The sequence below is a fragment of the Pseudophryne corroboree genome, chromosome 2 (genome assembly GCF_028390025.1).
Source record: "Pseudophryne corroboree isolate aPseCor3 chromosome 2, aPseCor3.hap2, whole genome shotgun sequence".
Classification (NCBI taxonomy): Eukaryota; Metazoa; Chordata; class Amphibia; order Anura; family Myobatrachidae; genus Pseudophryne; species Pseudophryne corroboree.
Window position 1 is genome coordinate 807,947,921 of NC_086445.1, and position 20,408 is coordinate 807,968,328.

General features: G+C 44.9%; 1 protein-coding gene across 6 annotated transcripts in view; it reads right to left on the reverse strand.

Moving 5' to 3' along the window:
* SLC35A5 (solute carrier family 35 member A5) overlaps positions 1 to 20,408 on the reverse strand; it is a 93,922-nt gene that overhangs the window by 16,778 nt on the left and 56,736 nt on the right. For 5 of the 6 annotated variants that reach the window (XM_063955636.1, XM_063955638.1, XM_063955634.1 and 2 more), the window contains exon 6: positions 14,106 to 14,173. In XM_063955636.1, the coding sequence (XP_063811706.1) occupies positions 14,106 to 14,173 (68 nt within the window). Of the gene's footprint in view, positions 1 to 7,374; positions 7,556 to 14,105; positions 14,174 to 20,408 lie in introns of those variants that run through there. The other variant, XM_063955639.1, reaches the window with a different exon arrangement.

The window sequence follows — 20,408 nt, forward strand, 5'->3', positions numbered from 1 at the left end:
GGCAGGTGTCAATAGCCCCCCTCCTCATAGCTCCCACTGCTAGACACAGCCTCATTTCTCCCCCAAGCCAGCTCTGTACCACGCACAGAACTGTTCCGAGTCCCGTCCAACAAAAACCCACCTGCAGGGGGAAAGGACTGGTAGAGATGAGATAGGGAAGAAGGGTGGCAGATGAAAGAGATATAGGAGGAGAGACAAAGATTTTATTTATTTTTTTAAAAAGGGGATGGAGAAAGGGAAAACAGAGATGAGAGATATGGGGTGGGAGGAGAGTGAAGATGTGGGATGGCAGCTGTAGCGATTGGGCAGGTGTTCTCACTGAGCAACCCCAACCCGAAAGGTGGGGTGGGGGGCCTTAGGGGAGCGGTAACAGGACCTAGCGATCCATCTGATATATCCTTCTCCATTTCTATATATACACACACAGTATATATGTATCTCTATATTTGTTACATACACACACAAACACATTTACAAATTGAGTAATGTATACATACATATAAACACACACACCTATACAGCGTAAAGCTCTGTGCTGACTGCATATACCACATATCCAAAATGTTCTTACCTTGTATAATAGCATCCTATAGAAATGATTCACTTCAATCGGTCATGGAACCAATGACTACCCCAAACGAACAAAGTTATTCTGCTTTACCAAAAGCACCACAGTATTCACTAAACAGTTATCTCCAATAAAGATTATGACAAAAATATCAAAACACACTTTAGTGTGCATAAATATGTACAGCATCAAAGCCACAGAATATACTAAAATCCGCCTCACGGGTTTCCGAGGTAAGCATGAACCAAATGCTTAGGGCTAGATATAGCAAAGAAAAAAAATGAACCCTTATCTTGTGCTAGAATAAATGTAATACAGAAGCTGCATCTCACGGTGGGTCCCCTGTTAGCAAGGGAGATATGTAACTTATTCCTGCCTACACCTTTACTGGCGTGAGCTCAAGGCAGAGTCCTCACAGCACCATAATACCCTATGTGTTTCATCTGTACAGTTAGGCTTCTTCAGTGGTACAGCTATAAAAAAGGATGATGTAAAATAAAAAAACTTATATAAACAAATGTAACAATAAAATCATAAAGGCATAAAATAAACCAATACACTTCAATGCCTTGAGCTCACATCCATAAGGGTGTAGGCAGGAATAAGTTCCATCTCTCCTATTAGCGACACTGGATTTACCGATACCATAAGACACCTGTAAGAAAATAGGATTTTGGTTACCTACCGGTAAATCCTTTTTCTCGTAGTCCGTAGAGGATGCTGGGGTCCACATTAGTACAATGGGGTATAGACAGGTCCACCAGAGCAATTGGCACTTTAAGAGTTTGAGAGTGTGGGCTGACTCCTCCCTCTATGCCCCTCCCACCAGACTCAGTCTAGAAACTGTGCCCGAGCAGACAAAATACTTTGAGAGAAGGATTATACACAGATAGTGGTAAGATCCAGCTCACACATACAAGGCACATCAAGTCAACTAGCTTTAACTACTCAGCAACAGCTGAAACATTACTTACCAAGTAACAATGCAGTACTCAACTAAAACAAAGTTGTACTGAACCAAATAACATTTGCAGGAGAACGATGCGCTGGGTGGGCGCCCAGCATCCTCTACGGACTACGAGAAAAGGATTTACCGGTAGGTAACCAAAATCCTATTTTCTCTTACGTCCTAGAGGATGCTGGGGTCCACATTAGTACCATGGGGATGTACCAAAGCTCCCAGAACGTTGAGGCTCCTACAGGTACTGATTGACTGAACTTCAGATCATCAGAGGCCAAAGTATCGAACTTGTAAAACTTTGCAAACGTGTTCGACCCAGACCAAGTTGCAGCTCAGCAAAGTTGCATTGCCGAGACACCCCGGGCAGCCACCCAGGAAGACCCCACCTTACGAGTAGAGTGGGCCTTAACAGATTTTGGACACGGCAGCCCTGCCGTAGAAAAAGCGTGCTGGATAGTGAACCTAATCCAGTGAGAAATAGTCTGCTTAGAAGCAGGACACCCAATTTTCTTGGGATCATAGAGGACAAACAGAGAGCCCGACTTTCTGTGACGAGAAGTTCTCTTCACATATATCTTCAGAGCCCTTACGACATCCAAGGACTTTGATGTAATTGAGGAGTCAGTAGGCACTGACACCACAATAGGTTGGTTGATATGAAATGTCGACACAACCTTCGGAAGAAACTGCTGACGAGTGTGGAGCTCAGCTCTATCTTTGTGGAAGATCAAGTAAGGGCTTTTACAGGATAAAGCCCCCAGCTCGGACACACGTCTAGCAGAAGCCAAGGCCAACAAAGTGACCGCCTTCCATGTAAGAAATTTGACCTCTACCTCCTGTAGAGGTTCAAACCAATCCGACTGGAAGAACTGCAACACCACGTTAAGGTCCCAAGGCACCGTAGGTGGTACAAAGGGAGGTTGGATATGCAGAACTCCCTTCAAAAAGGTCTGAACCTCAGGGAGGGCAGCCAATTGCTTCTTAAAGAAAACGGATAGGGCTGAGATCTGGACCTTCACAGAACCAAAACTCAGGCCCATATCCACTCCTGCTTGCAGGAAGAGGAGGAAACGCCCCAGTTGAAACTCCACCGTAGGAAACTTCTTGGACTCACACCAAGAGACATATTTCTTCCAAATACGATGGTAATGTTTAGACGTTACCCTTTTCCTAGCCTGTATGAGGGTAGGAATAACCTTCTTCGGAATGCCCTTCCGAGCAAGAATCAGGCGCTCAACTTCCATGCCGTCAAACGTAGCCGCGGTAAGTCTTGATAGGCGAACGGCCCCTGCTGCAGCAGGTCCTCCTGAAGAGGCCTCAGCTCTTCTTGCAGTAGATTCAGAAGGTCCGCATACCAACCCCTTCTTGGCCAGTCTGGGGCAATGAGGATTGCTTGAACCCTTGTTCTCCTTATGAGCTTTAGGAGTCTTGGGATGAGTGGGAGTGGTGGAAACAAGTACACTGACTGGAACACCCACAGAGACACCAATGCGTCCACTGCCACTGCCTATGGGTCCCTTGACTTGGAACAATAACGTTGAAGCTTCTTGTTGAAACGAGAGGTCATTACATCTATTTGGGGTAAACCCCAAAAATCTGTTATTTCCTTGAATACCTCCGGATGGAGTCCCCACTCTCCTGGATGGAGATTGTGTCTGCTGAGGTAGTCTGCTTCCCAGTTGTCTACTCCCGGAATAAAGATGGACGACAGCGCTAACGCATGCTTTTCTGTCTAGAGGAGTATTCTCGTCACCACTGACATTGCCGCTCTGCTCTTCGTTCCGCCTTGTCGGTTTATATAAGCCACTGTTGTTACGTTGTCCAACTGCACTTGAATGGCCCGATGTCTCAGAAGAGCGGCCGCCTGAAGAAGACCGTTGTAGACTGATCTTAGTTCCAGGATGTTGATGGGCAGGCCGGCATCCAGGCTTGACCACCGTCCTTGGAAGGTTACTCCTTGAGTGACTACTCCCCAGCGCCGAAGGCTCGCATCCGTGGTTAGAAGACCCAGCCCTGAATCCCGAACCTGCGTTCCTCCAGAAGGTGACGCAATTGATGCCACCAGAGGAGTGAAATCCTGGCCTTTGGCGACAGACGAATTCTCTGGTGCATGTGGAGGTGAGATCCCGACCACTTGTCCAGGAGATCCAGTTGGAAGGTCCGAGTGTGGAACCTCCCGTACTGGAGAGCCTCGTAAGAGGCCACCATCTTTCCCAATAGGCGAATGCATTGATGAACCGACACCCGAGGTGGCTTCAGGACATCCCGGACCATGGCTTGTATCACCAACGCCTTTTCCTGCGGAAGAAACACCCTCTGCACTTCCGTATCCAGGATCATTCCCAGAAATGGCAACCTCTGGGTTGGTTCCAAATGTGACTTTGGAAGGTTCAGAATCCAACCGTGACTCTGGAGCAGTCGCTTTGTGAGAATAATGGACTGCCGCAGCCTCTCCTTGGACGATGCCTTTATCAGCAGGTCGTCCAGATATGGAATGATGTTCACACCCTGCCTGCAGAGTTGAATCATCATTTCCGCCATCACCTTGGTAAACACCCTAGGTGCTGTGGAGAGGCCGAATGGCAGTGCCTGGAACTGGAAATGACAGTCCAGCAATGCAAAGCAGAGATACGCCTGATTCGGCAGCCAGATCGGAATGTGGAGGTACGCATCCTTGATATCCAGGGATACCCAGGAATTACCCTTCTTCCAGACCTGATATCACCACACTGAGAGACTACATCTTGAACTTGAACTCCTTTAGAAAGGGGTTCAATGATTTTAGGTTCAGAATGGGCCTGACCGAACCATCCGGTTTTGGTACCACGAAAAGGTTCGAATAGTAACCTTTGTTCTGCATGTGAGGTGGTACTGGCACAATGACCTGTGCCTCTACCAGCTTCTGGACAGCGTCTTGTAGTACAGTGCTGTCCTCCAACAGAGTTGGCAAGCCTGACTTGAAAAAGCGATGAGGAGGGAGACTTTGAAATTCCAGCCTGTATCCCTGAGACACAACATCTACCACCCAGGGATCCAGGCCGGATGATACCCAGACATGACTGAAGTGTCTGAGTCTCGCTCCCACTGGCTCCACCACCGGGGCGTGAAGTCCACCGTCATGCGGAGGACTTTGGCGTACCCGAAGCAGGCTTTTGTTCCTGGAAACCTACAGCGGCAAGGTTTCTTGGACTTAACCCGACCTCCCCTAAAGAAGGTATTGGAAGTTCTGGCCTTTCTAGGCTTGTTAGGCCGAAAAGACTGCGTTGCAGATAAAGAGAAAGATTTCTTCAGAGCAGGTGCTGCTGAGGGAAGAAACTGCGACTTACCCGCTGTAGCGGTGGATATCCACGCGTCTAGAGCTTCCCCAAAAAGAGCCTGACCTGTATAGGGTAGGGACTCCACACTTCTTCTGTATTCCGCGGTGGCCGAACACTGGCGCAGCCACAGTCCCCAACGAGCTGAAACAGACATTGAAGATATTCCCGCAGCCATGGAACCCAGGCCTTTCATGGATTCTACCATAAAATCTGCAGAATCACGTATGTTGCGTAAATACAATGCAACGTCATCCCTATCCATCGTATCCAAATCCTCAAGTAAGGTAGCCGACCACTTTACTATTGCCTTTGCAATCCATGCAGTAGCAATAGTGGGACGTAATATGGCCCCTGAAGCAGTATACATTGATTTAAGCGTGTTATCAATTTTCCTATCAGCCGGCTCCTTTAAGGCGGTAGATCCTGGAACAGGTAAAACCACCTTCTTTGAGAGTCTGGAAACAGAGGCGTCAACAATTGGCGGGTTTTCACATTTTTTCCTATCCTCCTCAGGGAAAGGAAATGCCACCTTGGACCCTTTTAGGGATCTGGATTTTTTTCTCAGGGTTTACCCATGCTTTCTCAAATATAGCATTCAATTCCTTTGACGCAGGGAAGGTTAGCAAGGCTTTCTTATTTTCAGTGAAAAAAAGCCTCCTCAACCTGCTCAGGTGTGGTATCATTAACATTTAACACATCCCTGATAGCCTCTATCAACAATTGCACCCCCTTTGCAAGAGATGCGGACCCCCGCAACACATCCCCATCACCATTTGTAGTGTCAGAATCGGTATCCGTGTCGTCTTGCGTGACATGCACAAGCGCACGTTTGTGGGGGTATATAATGGGGCGTCCTGAGGTACCAGAACCAGGCCATACTGCTATAGAGCTCTGTAATACCTGGGTTGCAGATTCATTACTTGCAACCCTGCCAGAAATCTGAGAAATCCAATATTTGATAGAGGAAAACCACTCTGGTTCCAATGCTGGCATCTGTGCTAAACCAGTGCTATCCTGATTACATGGATTGGGATCATCCTGGGAGGATAAATACTCTGCAGCATATGACAGTGTCCCTGGACATAGCTAAAGGAGACCATAAAACACTCCACACACACACACAGGTGGGGGCAGAGAGAGTCCCCCCCCCCCCCCCCAAGAATGGCAAGAGAGACACAGAGATCGGAGCCAACCCACACACAGCACTTTCAGCAAAGGGAGACCCCGTGTCAGCGCTGACTGTGTCCCTTAATAGGAGACACAGTCGGTTTACAGCCTCCCCTCCCCCTTCTACAGCCCCGTGGTACCGTGTACTGACAGTTGGAGCTGACAGTTGGAGCTGGTGTGGAGGGACCTGTTCTTCCATCCAGCGCTGTGCAGGCAGAAAAATGACGCTGGAACGCTGCTGGGTCGGCTCTGAGAAGCTCCGCCCCCTTAATGGTGCTGTCTTCCTGCTCTTCATAGATTATACTGGCCTTAGGTAAAACTTGCTGGCTGAGATCCGCGGACCCCGACAGACTTGTGGACCAGTGTGGGGGTAAGCGCTGGCACAGGGCGCCCCTCACAGCGCCGCACCATGTGCCTCTGAACTTTCACAGGAGCGCAGTTAATACTGCTCTCCCTCCCCATTGCCGCCATCTTCACACCGGCCCTCTGCTTGCTAGGGGGGTCGGTGTCTCACTCACCACTCTTCAGCACTGTAAGGGGTTGGCGGCATGCTGCTGGGGCGAGCGGTCCCCTGTGGCAGAGAACGATCAAACCCCTCTGGAGCTCAGTGTCCAATCGGCGGAGACAGTGTCACAGACCCCGCAGGGCGGACACTGCTCCCCCCCTTAGTCCCTCGTTGCAGGCAGGCTGTTGCCAACAGCCTCCTGTAAAAAAATAAACTCTAAAGATAACTTTAATTAGAAAAGCTCTGTAGAGCTCCCCTAGCTGTGACCGGCTCCTCCGGGCACATTTTCTAAACTGAGTCTGGTGGGAGGGGCATAGAGGGAGGAGCCAGCCCACACTCTCAAACTCTTAAAGTGCCAATGGCTCCTGATGGACCCAGTCTATACCCCATGGTACTAATGTGGACCCCAGCATCCTCTAGCACGTAAGAGAAATAGTAAAACTTGTATGTTATTTTATCAAGAATAAAAATATTGATCGGCTATTGGGCCCATGCTTTTAGGTGATTTAGTGGAAGGGCATATTTCCAGAATACACCAAATATACCAGCTTTCTTTATAGGAATTTCTGCAATAACTCATGTGAAAAGAACCTGCTCTATTATTTCAGATGGAATATATAAGAGACTCTACACCTTTCTCAAAAAAACATTTAATTTATCGTACAGCATCTGATAGATATAGATTATATATATATATATAATCATGAAAATGATCATGCAAGTCCCAGAAAGGAACGGCACTGGAGACAATGAATTTGCAATAGAAGATGTATTGAGCAGGCTACAGCTGTTTCAGGGCATCTGCCCTTTCCTCAGGCCAAATACATACAAGGACAAACAGACATACGACACTTACCCTGCTAAATACCCCCGGAGCACACCCGCCGCCGCGTCTCCTCCACGCCGTCCTGCTTCCGGGTGCTGAGCCGCCAGGTCACTTCCGCCCCATGCGTAGCTTGTAGCCATGGCAACCCAGCGCTTGCTCGTCAGCCAGGCGCAGCCGCTCTGTCACGGAGACCCTCAGGCCGCTCTCCCCGTCGTCAGGCGCTGGATGGGCACAGACTCCCAGGGTGCTCCCTATAATAGAAACAGAAACATATACATTAAATGTGCATAATAAAAACAAATGCATAAAAGCATACAATCTATACGTGACACTTTCTGCATATACAAGACCATTACAAAAAAAATCACACTGATCCTAGCTAATATATGCCTACGTTACACCAGAGACCACTCCCCCTACCTATAAACCAACTAACTATACTAGATTTTGAAGAACTACTACAACAACCATCCCGGAAAATATCTGGATAGAACTGTGAAGTAGTTTGAACCACCCGCTGAGTGACCCAGAAACACATCTAGGTCAAACAGATGTTCGGAAAGGATTAGGATAAGCTGAAAACCTAGGTCAAGAATTTCTAACTGAACGCATTCCAGTTGACCTTGTCGTTAAGACCCCGTGGCCAGAAGGTATCCAACCTCATGATCCACCAGGTCTCTTTCTCCAACAGGATCTTGGCCCTATCACCACCTCTTAATGTCGATGGTACGTGTTCTATGCCAAAATACTTCAAAGAATTAATGGTGTGATGAGCTAATAAGAAGTGTCGGGCCACCGGCTGATCCACCGGTTTACCCTCCAACGTCAATTTAATGGCTGAACGGTGGGCCGCCATGCGTTCACTGAATTTTCGTGTAGTCTGCCCTATGTAGAACAAACCACACGGGCAGACTATGGCATAGACAACATAAGATGTGCTACATGTAATCACCTGTCTAATATTGAATGTTACGTTACGAATTGGATGTTTAAATTCTTTACAGGCAATCATGTGTTTACACGTAGCACATTTAGGACACCGATAACAACCAGGAGATTTTTTTATGGATGAACACATCATCCAACCTCTTCATCCCTGAAACATCCGTTTTAAACAACAAGATTACGAAGGTTGGCCCCTCTCCTAAAAGCTGTAATTGGTTTCAACCCTTTAAATGATGTCAAATCTGGGTCTGACGCCACTATTGGCCAAAGGGCACGCGAGGCCCTGCGAACAATAAAGCTGGCAGTTGAGAAATCACACGGCCACGGTAAGAGATTTCTAGTTTTTCTTGGTGTAGGATGTAATAAATCATTCCTGGACATTTGGAGTACCCTGTCTTTCTGCTTCTGTAGTAAAGACCACTTATATCCCCTGGCAAGAAATTTCGCAATCATGTTATTTAACAATTCAGGAACTTTTTCCCTGTCACTCGTGATGCGTGCCACCCGCATCATTTGTGACAATGGAAGCCCCCTCTTCAGGGATTCAGGGTGATGGCTAGAGGCCATCAACAATGTATTCCGATCCGTGGGCTTGGAGAAGATTTCCGTGGAGATCACCCCATCATTCACCATAATTTTCACATCAAGGAACGTAACTTCCTTTTTGTCACATGTGTAGGTGAATTTAATGAGTGAAGGCAAGGCGTTAATCTCCGCCATTAAATCCACGAAGGCTTCTCTCCCACCGCCCCACAGAAGGAAGACATCGTCGATGTACCTAGTGTACATCAAGATATTGTTGGATACCCCCTGGTCCAGGAAGAACATTTTGTGCTCTTCTGCGAACATAAACACATTAGCATACGAGGGTGCGACCGATGATCCCGTCGCGCACCCTCGCAGCTGTAGATAGAACTCACTATCGAACAGGAAATAATTCCTGTACAACGTGAGCTCCAAAAGTGTCAAAAATAAGTTATGATCAAATGCAGTCGTGGCCAAGTGTCTCTCAAGCAAACCCTGCATAGCCCTCATCCCCTCCGCATGGGGAATGGATGTATAGAGGCTACAAACGTCAAGGCAGCACATCAGGGTGCCTGGAGCCAAGCTCCATACTTCATGCAATTTGAGGATGAATGAATTGGTGTCCTTAAGAAATGTTCTCTGTGCCGGCAGTAATGGCTGAAGGATACTGTCCAGAAGTTGTGACTCTGGCTGATATAGTGAGTCTCTCGCCGAGATGATCGGCCTACCCGGGGGTCTGGTTTAGTTTTTGTGGAGCTTAGGTATTGTATATAACAACGGGCTTTTTGGATGGATCACACATAGGGCCTTATGGACTTTAGCTGGTAAATAGGGCCAAGATCCTGTTGGAGAAAGAGACCCGGTGGATAATGAGGTTGGATACCTTCTGGCCACGGGGTCTTAACGACAAGGTCAACTGGAATGCGTTCAGTTAGAAATTCTTGACCTAGGTTTTCAGCTTATCCTAATCCTTTCCGAACATCTGTTTGACCTAGATGTGTTTCTGGGTCACTCAGCGGGTGGTTCAAACTACTTCACAGTTCTAAAGAACAAATAACCAGATACCCAAGGCGCAAACACACTTATGCAGCCGTTTGAGAAAACAAAGGGCCACCTAACCCTTATGACCAATAATGCAAAAAACAAATACTCAAATATAGGCGCTGAGTGTAGTTTCATAGAAACAAAAAGAAAGTCAATACTTAAAGTCCATTATGAACGAAAAGTCCAACTTCAATAAGAACCTCTTGTAGAGATATAGGCGAGTCTTCCAATTCACAGGTGCCTCACGGTAATATGCAATGGAAAAACAAATGGAAAAAACATAGTGTAATATGTCCAAAATCACCGCTATATTCTTTCAGACAATTTAACTGGATATTCAAGGGTGGCGTACCCCACTCACAATGGAAAGAGTATAACTCCACACATCAAGGTATCTTTTATAAACTGGATAATGGATGTTCAATGGCATTAATAGCGTACCATTACTCACTCAGGTTGTAGTTAGGATCCTCCTATAACGGTTTCTTTAGGATGTTCTGCTCCTTCTCCAACGCGTTTCTCCCCTAAAGTGGGGCTTTTTCAAGGCCTTGAAAAAGCCCCACTTTAGGGGAGAAACACGTTGGAGAAGGGTGCATGCAGGTAGTATCACACATATATGTGGGAGTGTAGTTGTGCATCACATCTGGCTGGTTTTGCCGTTTTCGGCCGGCGGCTCAACACTGGCTCATTGTCACTTCTACCCCTGTTATCATATGTGTGGTCTCCTGTATATCCTGTTATTTTAATTTTATTTTAATAAAGAAGTTTTACCTATACTTCATTTGTCCGTGATCGGAGCAGAACATCCTAAAGAAACCGTTATAGGAGGATCCTAACTACAACCTGAGTGAGTAATGGTACGCTATTAATGCCATTGAACATCCATTATCCAGTTTATAAAAGATACCTTGATGTGTGGAGTTATACTCTTTCCATTGTGAGTGGGGTACGCCACCCTTGAATATCCAGTTAAATTGTCTGAAAGAATATAGCGGTGATTTTGGACATATTACACTATGTTTTTTCCATTTGTTTTTCCATTGCATATTACCGTGAGGCACCTGTGAATTGGAAGACTCGCCTATATCTCTACAAGAGGTTCTTATTGAAGTTGGACTTTTCGTTCATAATGGACTTTAAGTATTGACTTTCTTTTTGTTTCTATGAAACTACACTCAGCGCCTATATTTGAGTATTTGTTTTTTGCATTACTTCACAGTTCTATCCAGATATTTTTCGGGATGGTTGTTGTAGTAGTTCTTCAAAATCTAGTATAGTTAGATGGTTTATAGATAGGGGGAGTGGTCTCTGGTGTAACGTAGGCATATATTAGCTAGGATCAGTGTGATTTTTTTGTAATGGTCTTGTATATGCAGAAAGTGTCACGTATAGATTGTATGCTTTTATGCATTTGTTTTTATTATGCACATTTAATGTATATGTTTCTGTTTCTATTATAGGGAGCACCCTGGGAGTCTGTGCCCATCCAGCGCCTGACGACGGGGAGAGCGGCCTGAGGGTCTCCGTGACAGAGCGGCTGCGCCTGGCTGACAAGCAAGCGCTGGGTTGCCATGGCTACAAGCTACGCATGGGGCGGAAGTGACCTGGCGGCTCGGCACCCGGAAGCAGGACGGCATGGAGGAGACGCGGCGGCGGGTGTGCTCCGGGGGTATTTAGCAGGGTAAGTGTCGTATGTCTGTTTGTCCTTGTATGTATTTGGCCTGAGGAAAGGGCAGATGCCCTGAAACAGCTGTAGCCTGTTCAATACATCTTCTATTGCAAATTCATTGTCTCCAGTGCCGATCCTTTCTGGGACTTTATATATATATATATATATATATATATATATACACACACATACACACACACACACATATATATATATAGATATATATAGATATATATATATATATATAGATATATAGATATATATATATACACATATACACACACACATATATACATACATACATACATACATATATATATATATATATATATATATATATATATATATACACACACACACACATACAGTGGTCGAAGTGGGTCGAAGTGGGCCGGTATGCGGCAGTATGGCATACTGGCACTTCCTTCCACTGAACCCAGAAGGTTTTTTTTGTTTTTTTTTAAATTAAATTAAAGAGTGTGCAGCAGGAGGCGAGGGAAGTGGCCAGCCTGCTGCACTAAGGATGCTGCTCCCGTCCCTGCCCAGTGCCCACGGCGACTAGGCGGTTGTGCAGAGCGCCGGACCTGTGAGGCTCTCATACGCGCAAGTCTGACTGTGACTCACTATGTACATAGCGGAGCTGCTGCAGCTGCGCTCCAGCGGATGTACCCTTAGTGTATAGTCACCTGTTTTGCGATAGATCGGTGGCCGGAGGGGGCTTCTAGGTACTTGGAACACCCCCCCGTCCACCGATCTATCGCAAAACAGGTGACTATACACTACGGGTATGTCCGCTGGAGCTCAGCCGCGGCTGCAGCAGCTTCACTATGTACATAGTGAGTCACAGTCAGGCTTGCCGCTGGCATGCAGGGAGAGCAGGTCCTCTCAGGCTGTTCTCGCGTGCCCGGCTGAGTGGTAACAGCGATGCCTTGTGTCCTGAATCCCCACAGCGACACTATGCATTTGCCGGAAGTTAAGCGGGTATGCTATGATAATGTTCTTTGTACAGCATGAGTGAGCAGCAGGGGGGGGGGCGTTAGGTGAAGTGAAGCATGATGGTGTTTGTGGTGCTGTCTATGGAGGGCAGGGGGTGTTGGGGTGTTCATGGTGGCTCAGCTTTGCTGTCTGTCAATGGAGGAGGGGTGGGGGGATGGTCTCCATGTAGCTTTCTCTCCATTTCTCTCTCTCTCCCCAACTCCTTATTTACAGTAGCTCTCTCTCTCCATGTAGTGCGCTCTCTCTCTCTTTTTCATCTCTCTCACCATGTCTGTCTCGCTATCCGTCTCTTGCTCTCACCATGTCTCTCTCTCTTGCCATGTGTCTCTCTTGCCATGTCTGTCTCGCCATCTGTCTCTTGCTCTCGCCATGTCTTTCTCTCTCACTTTCGTCAACTCGTTATTGCCATGTTTCTCTCTCGCCATGTCTCTGCCACGCCATGTCTCTCTCTCTCTCCCTTCCCCATATCTCGTCATGTCTCTTTCTCTTGTCCCTTTCTCTCTCTCGCCATGTCTCTCTTCCTGTCTCCCACCCTTCATGTTTTGCACATACTGTATCCGGAAACCCCCCTCTAAAATTCCTGCGTTTGCCCTGGCTCTAGGCTCTCTGCCACTCACAGCCGCCTGCTGCTGACCGCTCACAGTCACTGATCACAAATGGCGTTGGTCAGAGGGACCTCACCGCCAACGCACCAAAGGCCTCATTCTCACTGCCGCTGCCCATGGGCTCCTTCGCCGCCGACTACACCTCTGCACAGCCGCCGACCACAGTCCCTTCCGCACCTCCACTGCTCATCTCATTAGGTAATGTTCCCCTGCTTCCCTATGTCCCTGCTGTCACTCTCTCCCTGTCCCTGCTGTCACTCACTCTCCCTGTCCCTGCTGTCACTCACCCTCCCTGTCCATGCTGTCACTCACCCTCCCTGTCCCTCACCCTCCCTGTCCCTGCTGTCACTCACTCTCCCTGAATTGTGGTTCATACTGTGTGGCATATTGTGAATTTTGGCTCATTCCGTGTGGCATATTGTGAATTTTGGCTCATGCTGTGGGAATTTTGGCTCATTCAGTGTGGCATAATGTGAATTTTGGCTCATTCCATGTGGGATAATGTGTAAGGGGCACCAGTACTAGATAGTATTGTGGTGCATAATGTGTATATGGTGTGGTACATTACACTTATGGACATGCCCCCTTTAGAGTGACCGGGGGGGAGAGAGCTTAATGGTCAAAAGAAACACGGTCTAAAGCTGCTGCTGAGGGAATTACATTATCAACTATGGGCAACAGTTGATGGCAAAGATTCTGGAATCACATCCTTCCAAGAAAGTTCTAGATACTTGTAGAATCTATGCCAAGCAGTAGAGATGTGGTTGAGACATACGTCAGTATTACCACTATTTTGTTACTGCTAAGTGCTGTATTTTAAAACAAATTAGTATACCAAGCCATTGTGGTATGATTCTAGTGTTCAGCAATATCATTGTGAATAGAACATAGATTACCTTTTACCAGCTCATCTGTGGAAAAATGCATTACATTTCTATGAGTCACCATACTATCGGAAAAGTCAGTTCAGTACTTACTTTAATATGATCCTGAAGAAAAATGCAGTTGTGATGATAACAAAATTGGACAACAATACAGCCATAGCCTGAGGACAAAATAACAAATTACAAAGGTTGATCAGGGCTTAGGCTATTATATACAGTATGTACAGTATTAGTAACTTTGGTATTTTTTAACAAAGAACCAAGTGACCTGGACATTATTATCGTGACCTACTATATGGTCAGAATAATTACGGAGGTTGTTTATCAGAAGAGGACCACAAAAGCTCCTATTGGTATGCACCTACAATTTGATAACAATCGTAATTACAAACATGTTGAATAATGATCTTATCGCGTTTTATAGGATCGTTACCATGCAACAGGGTCATTTTCTGGACATACAAAGGACAAGACTGAGATAACTTTCAGCCATTAGAGGAACGTATTTTTTTTTTATTTTTTTTTAAAGAATAATTATTATTCAAAAGCATTGAATACAGCCATATGTAGAAAAAAAAAACATCATCAAGCATCGAAATACAGTACAGTCAGGACTCAAATGGTATAATACAATACTAGCTTACACATTGCGTTCAACACAAATTTAACAGTAAGAGAAAAGTTTTTTCTGGATAGATTACATAAATTACAAAATAGGATTTTAATACCTACCAGTAAATCCTTTTCTCGTAGTCCATAAGGGATATTGGGGGAATCTAGTGCGATGGGGTATAGACGGGGCCCAAAGGAGCCAGTGCACTTTATCAACTGGGTGTGCTGGCTCCTCCCCTCTATGCCCCCTCCAACAGGCAGTTATAGGTAATAAGGACATATATGAGAGAAGGAACATGATAACAAAGGGTGCTGAGATTTACCACAAACATATAACAACCAGCAATGGCTGGTAAAAACAACAGCAACAGCTGAACAAGTAACTATAGAACAAGAATCTGCAGCCCAATATTCCTTATGGACTACGAGAAAAGGATTTACCGATAGGTATTTTTTTCTCTAGCATCCATAAGGGATATTGGGGGAAACTAGTATAATGGGGACGTCCCAAAGCTTCCAGAACGTGCGGGAACATGCGGAGACTGCTGCAGCACCGCCTACCCAAACTGGGTATCCTCTTTGGCCAGGGTATCAAACTTGTAGAATTTCACAAAAAAGTGTTTTTCCCCGACCAGGTAGCAGCTCGGCATAGTTGCAAGGCCGAGACTCCACAGGCAACAGCCCAGGAAGAGCCCACTGATCTAGTAGAGTGGGTCTTTAGAGACTTAGGAACAGGTAAGGCTGCCGACACACAGGCCTGTTGGATAGTAAGTCTAATCAAATGAGCAATTAACTGCTTTGAAGCAGGGCAACCCTTTTTCTGCGCATCATAGTACACAAACAAGGAATCTGTCTTTATGATCCGAGCTGTACGCTTGACATAGACCTTCAAGGCACGCACAGCATCCAATGCCTCCGGAGGAGAAGCGTCAGAACTGGACGGAACCACTAACAGGTTGATTCAGATGAAACGCAGAGACAACCTCGGCAGGAACTGCTGTCTAGACCTGAGCTCCGCTCTGTCCTCGTAAAAAATCAAGTAGGGACTTTTACACGATAAGGCCCCTAATTCTGAAACACGTCTAGCAGAAGCCAGGGCCAGTAACATCACCGTCTTCCACGTGAGGTACTTGTCTTCTACAGTCATCAGAGGTTCAAACCAGGAGGACTGTAGAAATTTCAACACTACATCCAAATCCCAGGGTGCCGTAGGCGGCACAAAGGGAGGTTGTATGTGGAGTACCACTTGCAAGAAGGTCTGAACTTCTGGTAACCCTGCCAATTTCTTCTGAAAGAAAATGGAGAGAGCTGAAATCTGGACCTTAATGGAACCCAGACGTAAACCCTAATCCACACCAGCCTGTAGGAAACGTCCCTCTGCAGGAGGATATGTGTGTTCCTTGCAGCAAGAGACATATCTCCTCCAGATATAATGATAGTGTTTTGACGTCACAGGTTTCCTGGCCTAAACCATGGTTGCAATAACCTTCTTGGAAAAGCCCTTGTGAGCTAGGATGTTTCGCTCAACCTCCATGCCGTCAAACGAAGACGCTGTAAGTCCAGGTAGACGAACGGTCCTTGTTGAAGTAGATCGCTCTTGAGTGGTAGAGGCCAAGGTTCTTGGATGGACATGTCCAGAAGATCCGCGTACCACGCCATCCGATGCCAATCCGGGGCAATTAGAATTGCCTGGACACCTTGATTCCTGATTCAATTAGCACTCTTCGGAGCAATGGGATCGGAGGAAACAGGTAGAACAGTCGGTACGGCCAAGGCGACGCCAGTGCGTCCACTGTCCTCGCCTGAGGGTCCCTGGTCCGCGAGCAATACTAGGGAAGTTTCTTGTTGAGACGAGAAGCCATCATGTCTATTTGTGGGCAACCCCACCAGTCGATGATCTGCTGGAAAACCAGATGGCGGAGTCCCCACTCCCTCGGGTGGAGATCGTGACGACTCAGGAAGTCTGCCTCCCAGTTGTCCACACCCAGAATGAAGATTGCTGACATGGCTCTTGCATTTTTTTCCGCCCAGAGGAATATCTGACACCTCTCGCATGCAGGCTCTGCTTTTTTGTCCCTCCTTGTCGATTGATATATGCCACCACCGTGGTGCTGTCCGACTGTACCTGGATCGCGTGATCCTTGAGCAGAGGAAAGGCTTGAAGTAGAGCATTTTAGATCGCCTGAAGTTCCAGAATGTTGACTGGAAGGAGGCTTTCGTGGGCTGACCAGCTGCCCTGGAACTGCACCCCTTGGGTGACAGCTCCCCATCCTCTCAGACTTGCATCCGTCGTGAGGAGGGTCCGATCCTGAATTACGAAACTCCTGACCTCCAGGAGATTGGAGGACTGTAGCTACCACAGGAGGGAAATCCTGGCCTGAGGTGACAGCAATCATCCGGTGCATCTGGAGATGTGATCCGGACCACTTGCTCAGGAGATCCACCTGAAACGTTCTGGCATGAAACCCCCCATACTGGATTGCCTCGTAGGAGCAAAAAAGGAAGAAGGAAGGAGCTGTATTATCGGTGCACATAAGGAAGAGTGACCTGGTTGTCACATCCACCTGTATTTTGATAAAATTTAACTTTTATTATTGTCTGCTTAAAATGGTGTGAAATAACTTACACACAAACTGCGAGTATAAGCGAAACATAGAGGTTAAAATTCTGACATGAACAAAACATACAAAAGTGCAATAGAATTTCATAAAGGTGATTTAAAGATTAAAATATGTGTCCACGTGTTTATTCTAATGTCCAAATGTATATAGTATTGTTCCTTAGTTAAGTCAATGATCACTTATTTGTCTAGTCATCAACAGATTCCCGAAGGAGGCATTGAAGGATATGGGTACTGATGGTGATAATATGTTAGCTATAGGTTCAATATAAGCTATTTGGATTTAACCCAAATTTATTGAGATAATCGCCACAATGTTGTGTTAGATTGAATATGGGTGATACACTAGGGTCCAATTATGATATGCAATACACTCTAAGGGATGTATATCTCCCTCAGTTTTTAATGTTAATTAAATATATGACAATCTGTTGTAATGTTCAGGTGTTCACAATATTTTTATCCCTAGAAGGAAAACACCTTCATTATTAAGGACTAGTGACACCTTCCCAATTAGTTCGATTCACTCCCTTTTCATATTATTAATTATACGAAATATGATTCATTTGTATCCATAGTCACATTCAGTTTTTAATATCAATGTCAATTAAATATGTGACAATCTGTTATGGTGTTCAGGTGTTCACAATATTTTTATCCCTAGAAGGAAAACACCTTCATTATTGAGGACTAGTGACACCTTCCCAGATATTTCGATTTATTCCCTTTTTCCTATTATAATTTATATGGGATATGATTCATTTGTATCCATAGTCATATTTAAATGTGTATATATCTATAGACCAATCATTAATGCGTCACTCTTTGATTTTAATAAAGGTGACGCACTAGGTCCATTTCTAATAGATAATACACTATTGTTTGTATATAATCATACCTAGACATAAGTGTATGTGTGGAGAAATAGATATACCCGAAGGTACTTGGGCGCTTAGGGTGTGAGATGCTTCGCCGAGCTGCAGTCACAAGAAAAAGGGAGAGTCACTCCCGTTGCGTTTACAAAAAATAGGGAAAAGGAGTGTGTGACTGCGCTGGATTTGATGAATACAACACTAGTAATAAAATATAACAATTTATTCCTAAAATTGTACAATTGGTAAATATCAATAAAATATGCACATAAATGAACTTTTAAAAAATGCAAGTGCTAAGATATGAACTAACATCCTATGGGACCACCCAGTTGGCCAGGTAGGAATTCGGACTTTCTGGAGATGAATGTAGTGACCGTTCCTGATGTATTTCCCCTGTAATATAGTCCAGCTAGAACAATAGTCTCAGAATATAGGCAGGGTCCAAATTAATGGACTAGTTACCGTTAGAGGATGTAGTGCTCCAAAATTGATGATGGTGAGCTCCTCATGCGTTACGGTTAAGTGCTGTCCTTTATGTGGTGTTTGCCGTTGGAAATCTGAGCGTTGAGAAGATTGTCTGGACAAGCTTGGGGAATGGTTCGGTCCTCCTTAAAGTCGCTTCCTGGTTGTGGTCCCTGGATCACCTGACGCGTTTCGCTGCAACCAACTGGCAGCTTTCTCAAAGGTATGTACAGTCCAAGGTATGTGGGGTTTATATACCCTCTCTAATATGGTGGCTAATTAGCCCCTTAGTGCACCTGAGTACAATTGCATAATAGCTTCTACTGCTAAACCTAAAAAATCAAAACAAACTTATGAGCTAAGACAGACCTACATCAAGAATAATATAATAAATAACTGATATATATGTTTTTTATAAAAACCGAGGTGTTTAAGGCTTTTATTAATATAAAAATTATTAGATGTGGACAAACAGGAAGTGTATGTATAAACAATAGCCAATGGCTTGATTTGTTATGTGTCCAGTTGTCATGGGGATAGAGATAGAGACTACCGTTATAGGTTAGGGAACACGTAAAGTGCGGGACTAGGACTACGTGTTTCCGTTTTTGTTCCGATCACGTGACTATTGTCACGTGATCGGGATGTTATCTAGTGTATCTACGGCATGTGGAGGCGCGGACAAACGGTTGCCAAGCAGCCAGGCGGGATAGTTGTTTCTATAGGTCCGTGGAGACGCACCCTCAGGCAGTCACATGACCGGCCTCGTTCAGTGTGTTATGGAGAACGTAGTTACGTCGTCATCTGTGGATCTTTGCTAGCATTACTTCCGCCCTACAGAACGTAGAATGTTTAGTACTTCCGCCAACCAGACAGTCAGGAATAGAAATTATAAACCAAAGTTTTAATTTCAGTTAAGATCATGCCTTTTTAATGACCTAGGGATCTAACACAGCAAAGCTATTCATCAAACCCTAGAGTAGGAGAAATAAGTTTTGTATCACCAATGTTACAAGTGTTATATTAACACATCGAATAGATAGAGACTCAGAATATTAATTTCCTGAATAAATGATTAGATTATAGTGCTTGAGTATTTAGTCAGTGTACTGTTTTTATCTGTATACTAAGATGAGTGTAGTGTTATGTGGACTGTATAGATGACCCATTTTTATTTATTTTTATTATTATTATTATTATTATTTTTATTTTTATTTTTAATTTTTAATTTTTAATATTATTTTTATTTTGATTTTTTTATATTTTTTATTATTATTTATTTTTTATATTTTTATTTTTATTTATATTTTTATTATTATTTTTGTTAGTTTGTCTTATTATATTATTGTTATTTAATGTATTCATGGATTCAAAAGATTCAGAGTATGGAGGAAGGAGGGGGAAAGACGGAGTGGGGGGGGGGGGGGGGGGCAAGACCAAGATTCATGAGCAGAGAGTCAGGAGGGGCCAATTATGTACAGTGATTCATATTATAGTATTTAATTCTACGGCATCATTAAGACCGCCAGGGTAGATAGAACCCATTTTAAACATCCAATAAGTTTCTTGTTGGCATAATTTTTTATAGCGATCCCCGCCCCTATTGGTTATAGGAATGTGTTCTACTCCAATGAGTTTGAGGCTATCAGGATTACCTTGGTGGAATTCATAAAAGTGTTGGGAAACGCTGTGAGATGATAATCTTTTAATAATATTTCTGCGGTGTTCAAGGAACCTTATTTTAAGTTTTCTAGTGGTGCGCCCTACGTATTTGAGACCACATCCACATGAGAGTATGTAAATGACATATGATGAATTACAATTAAT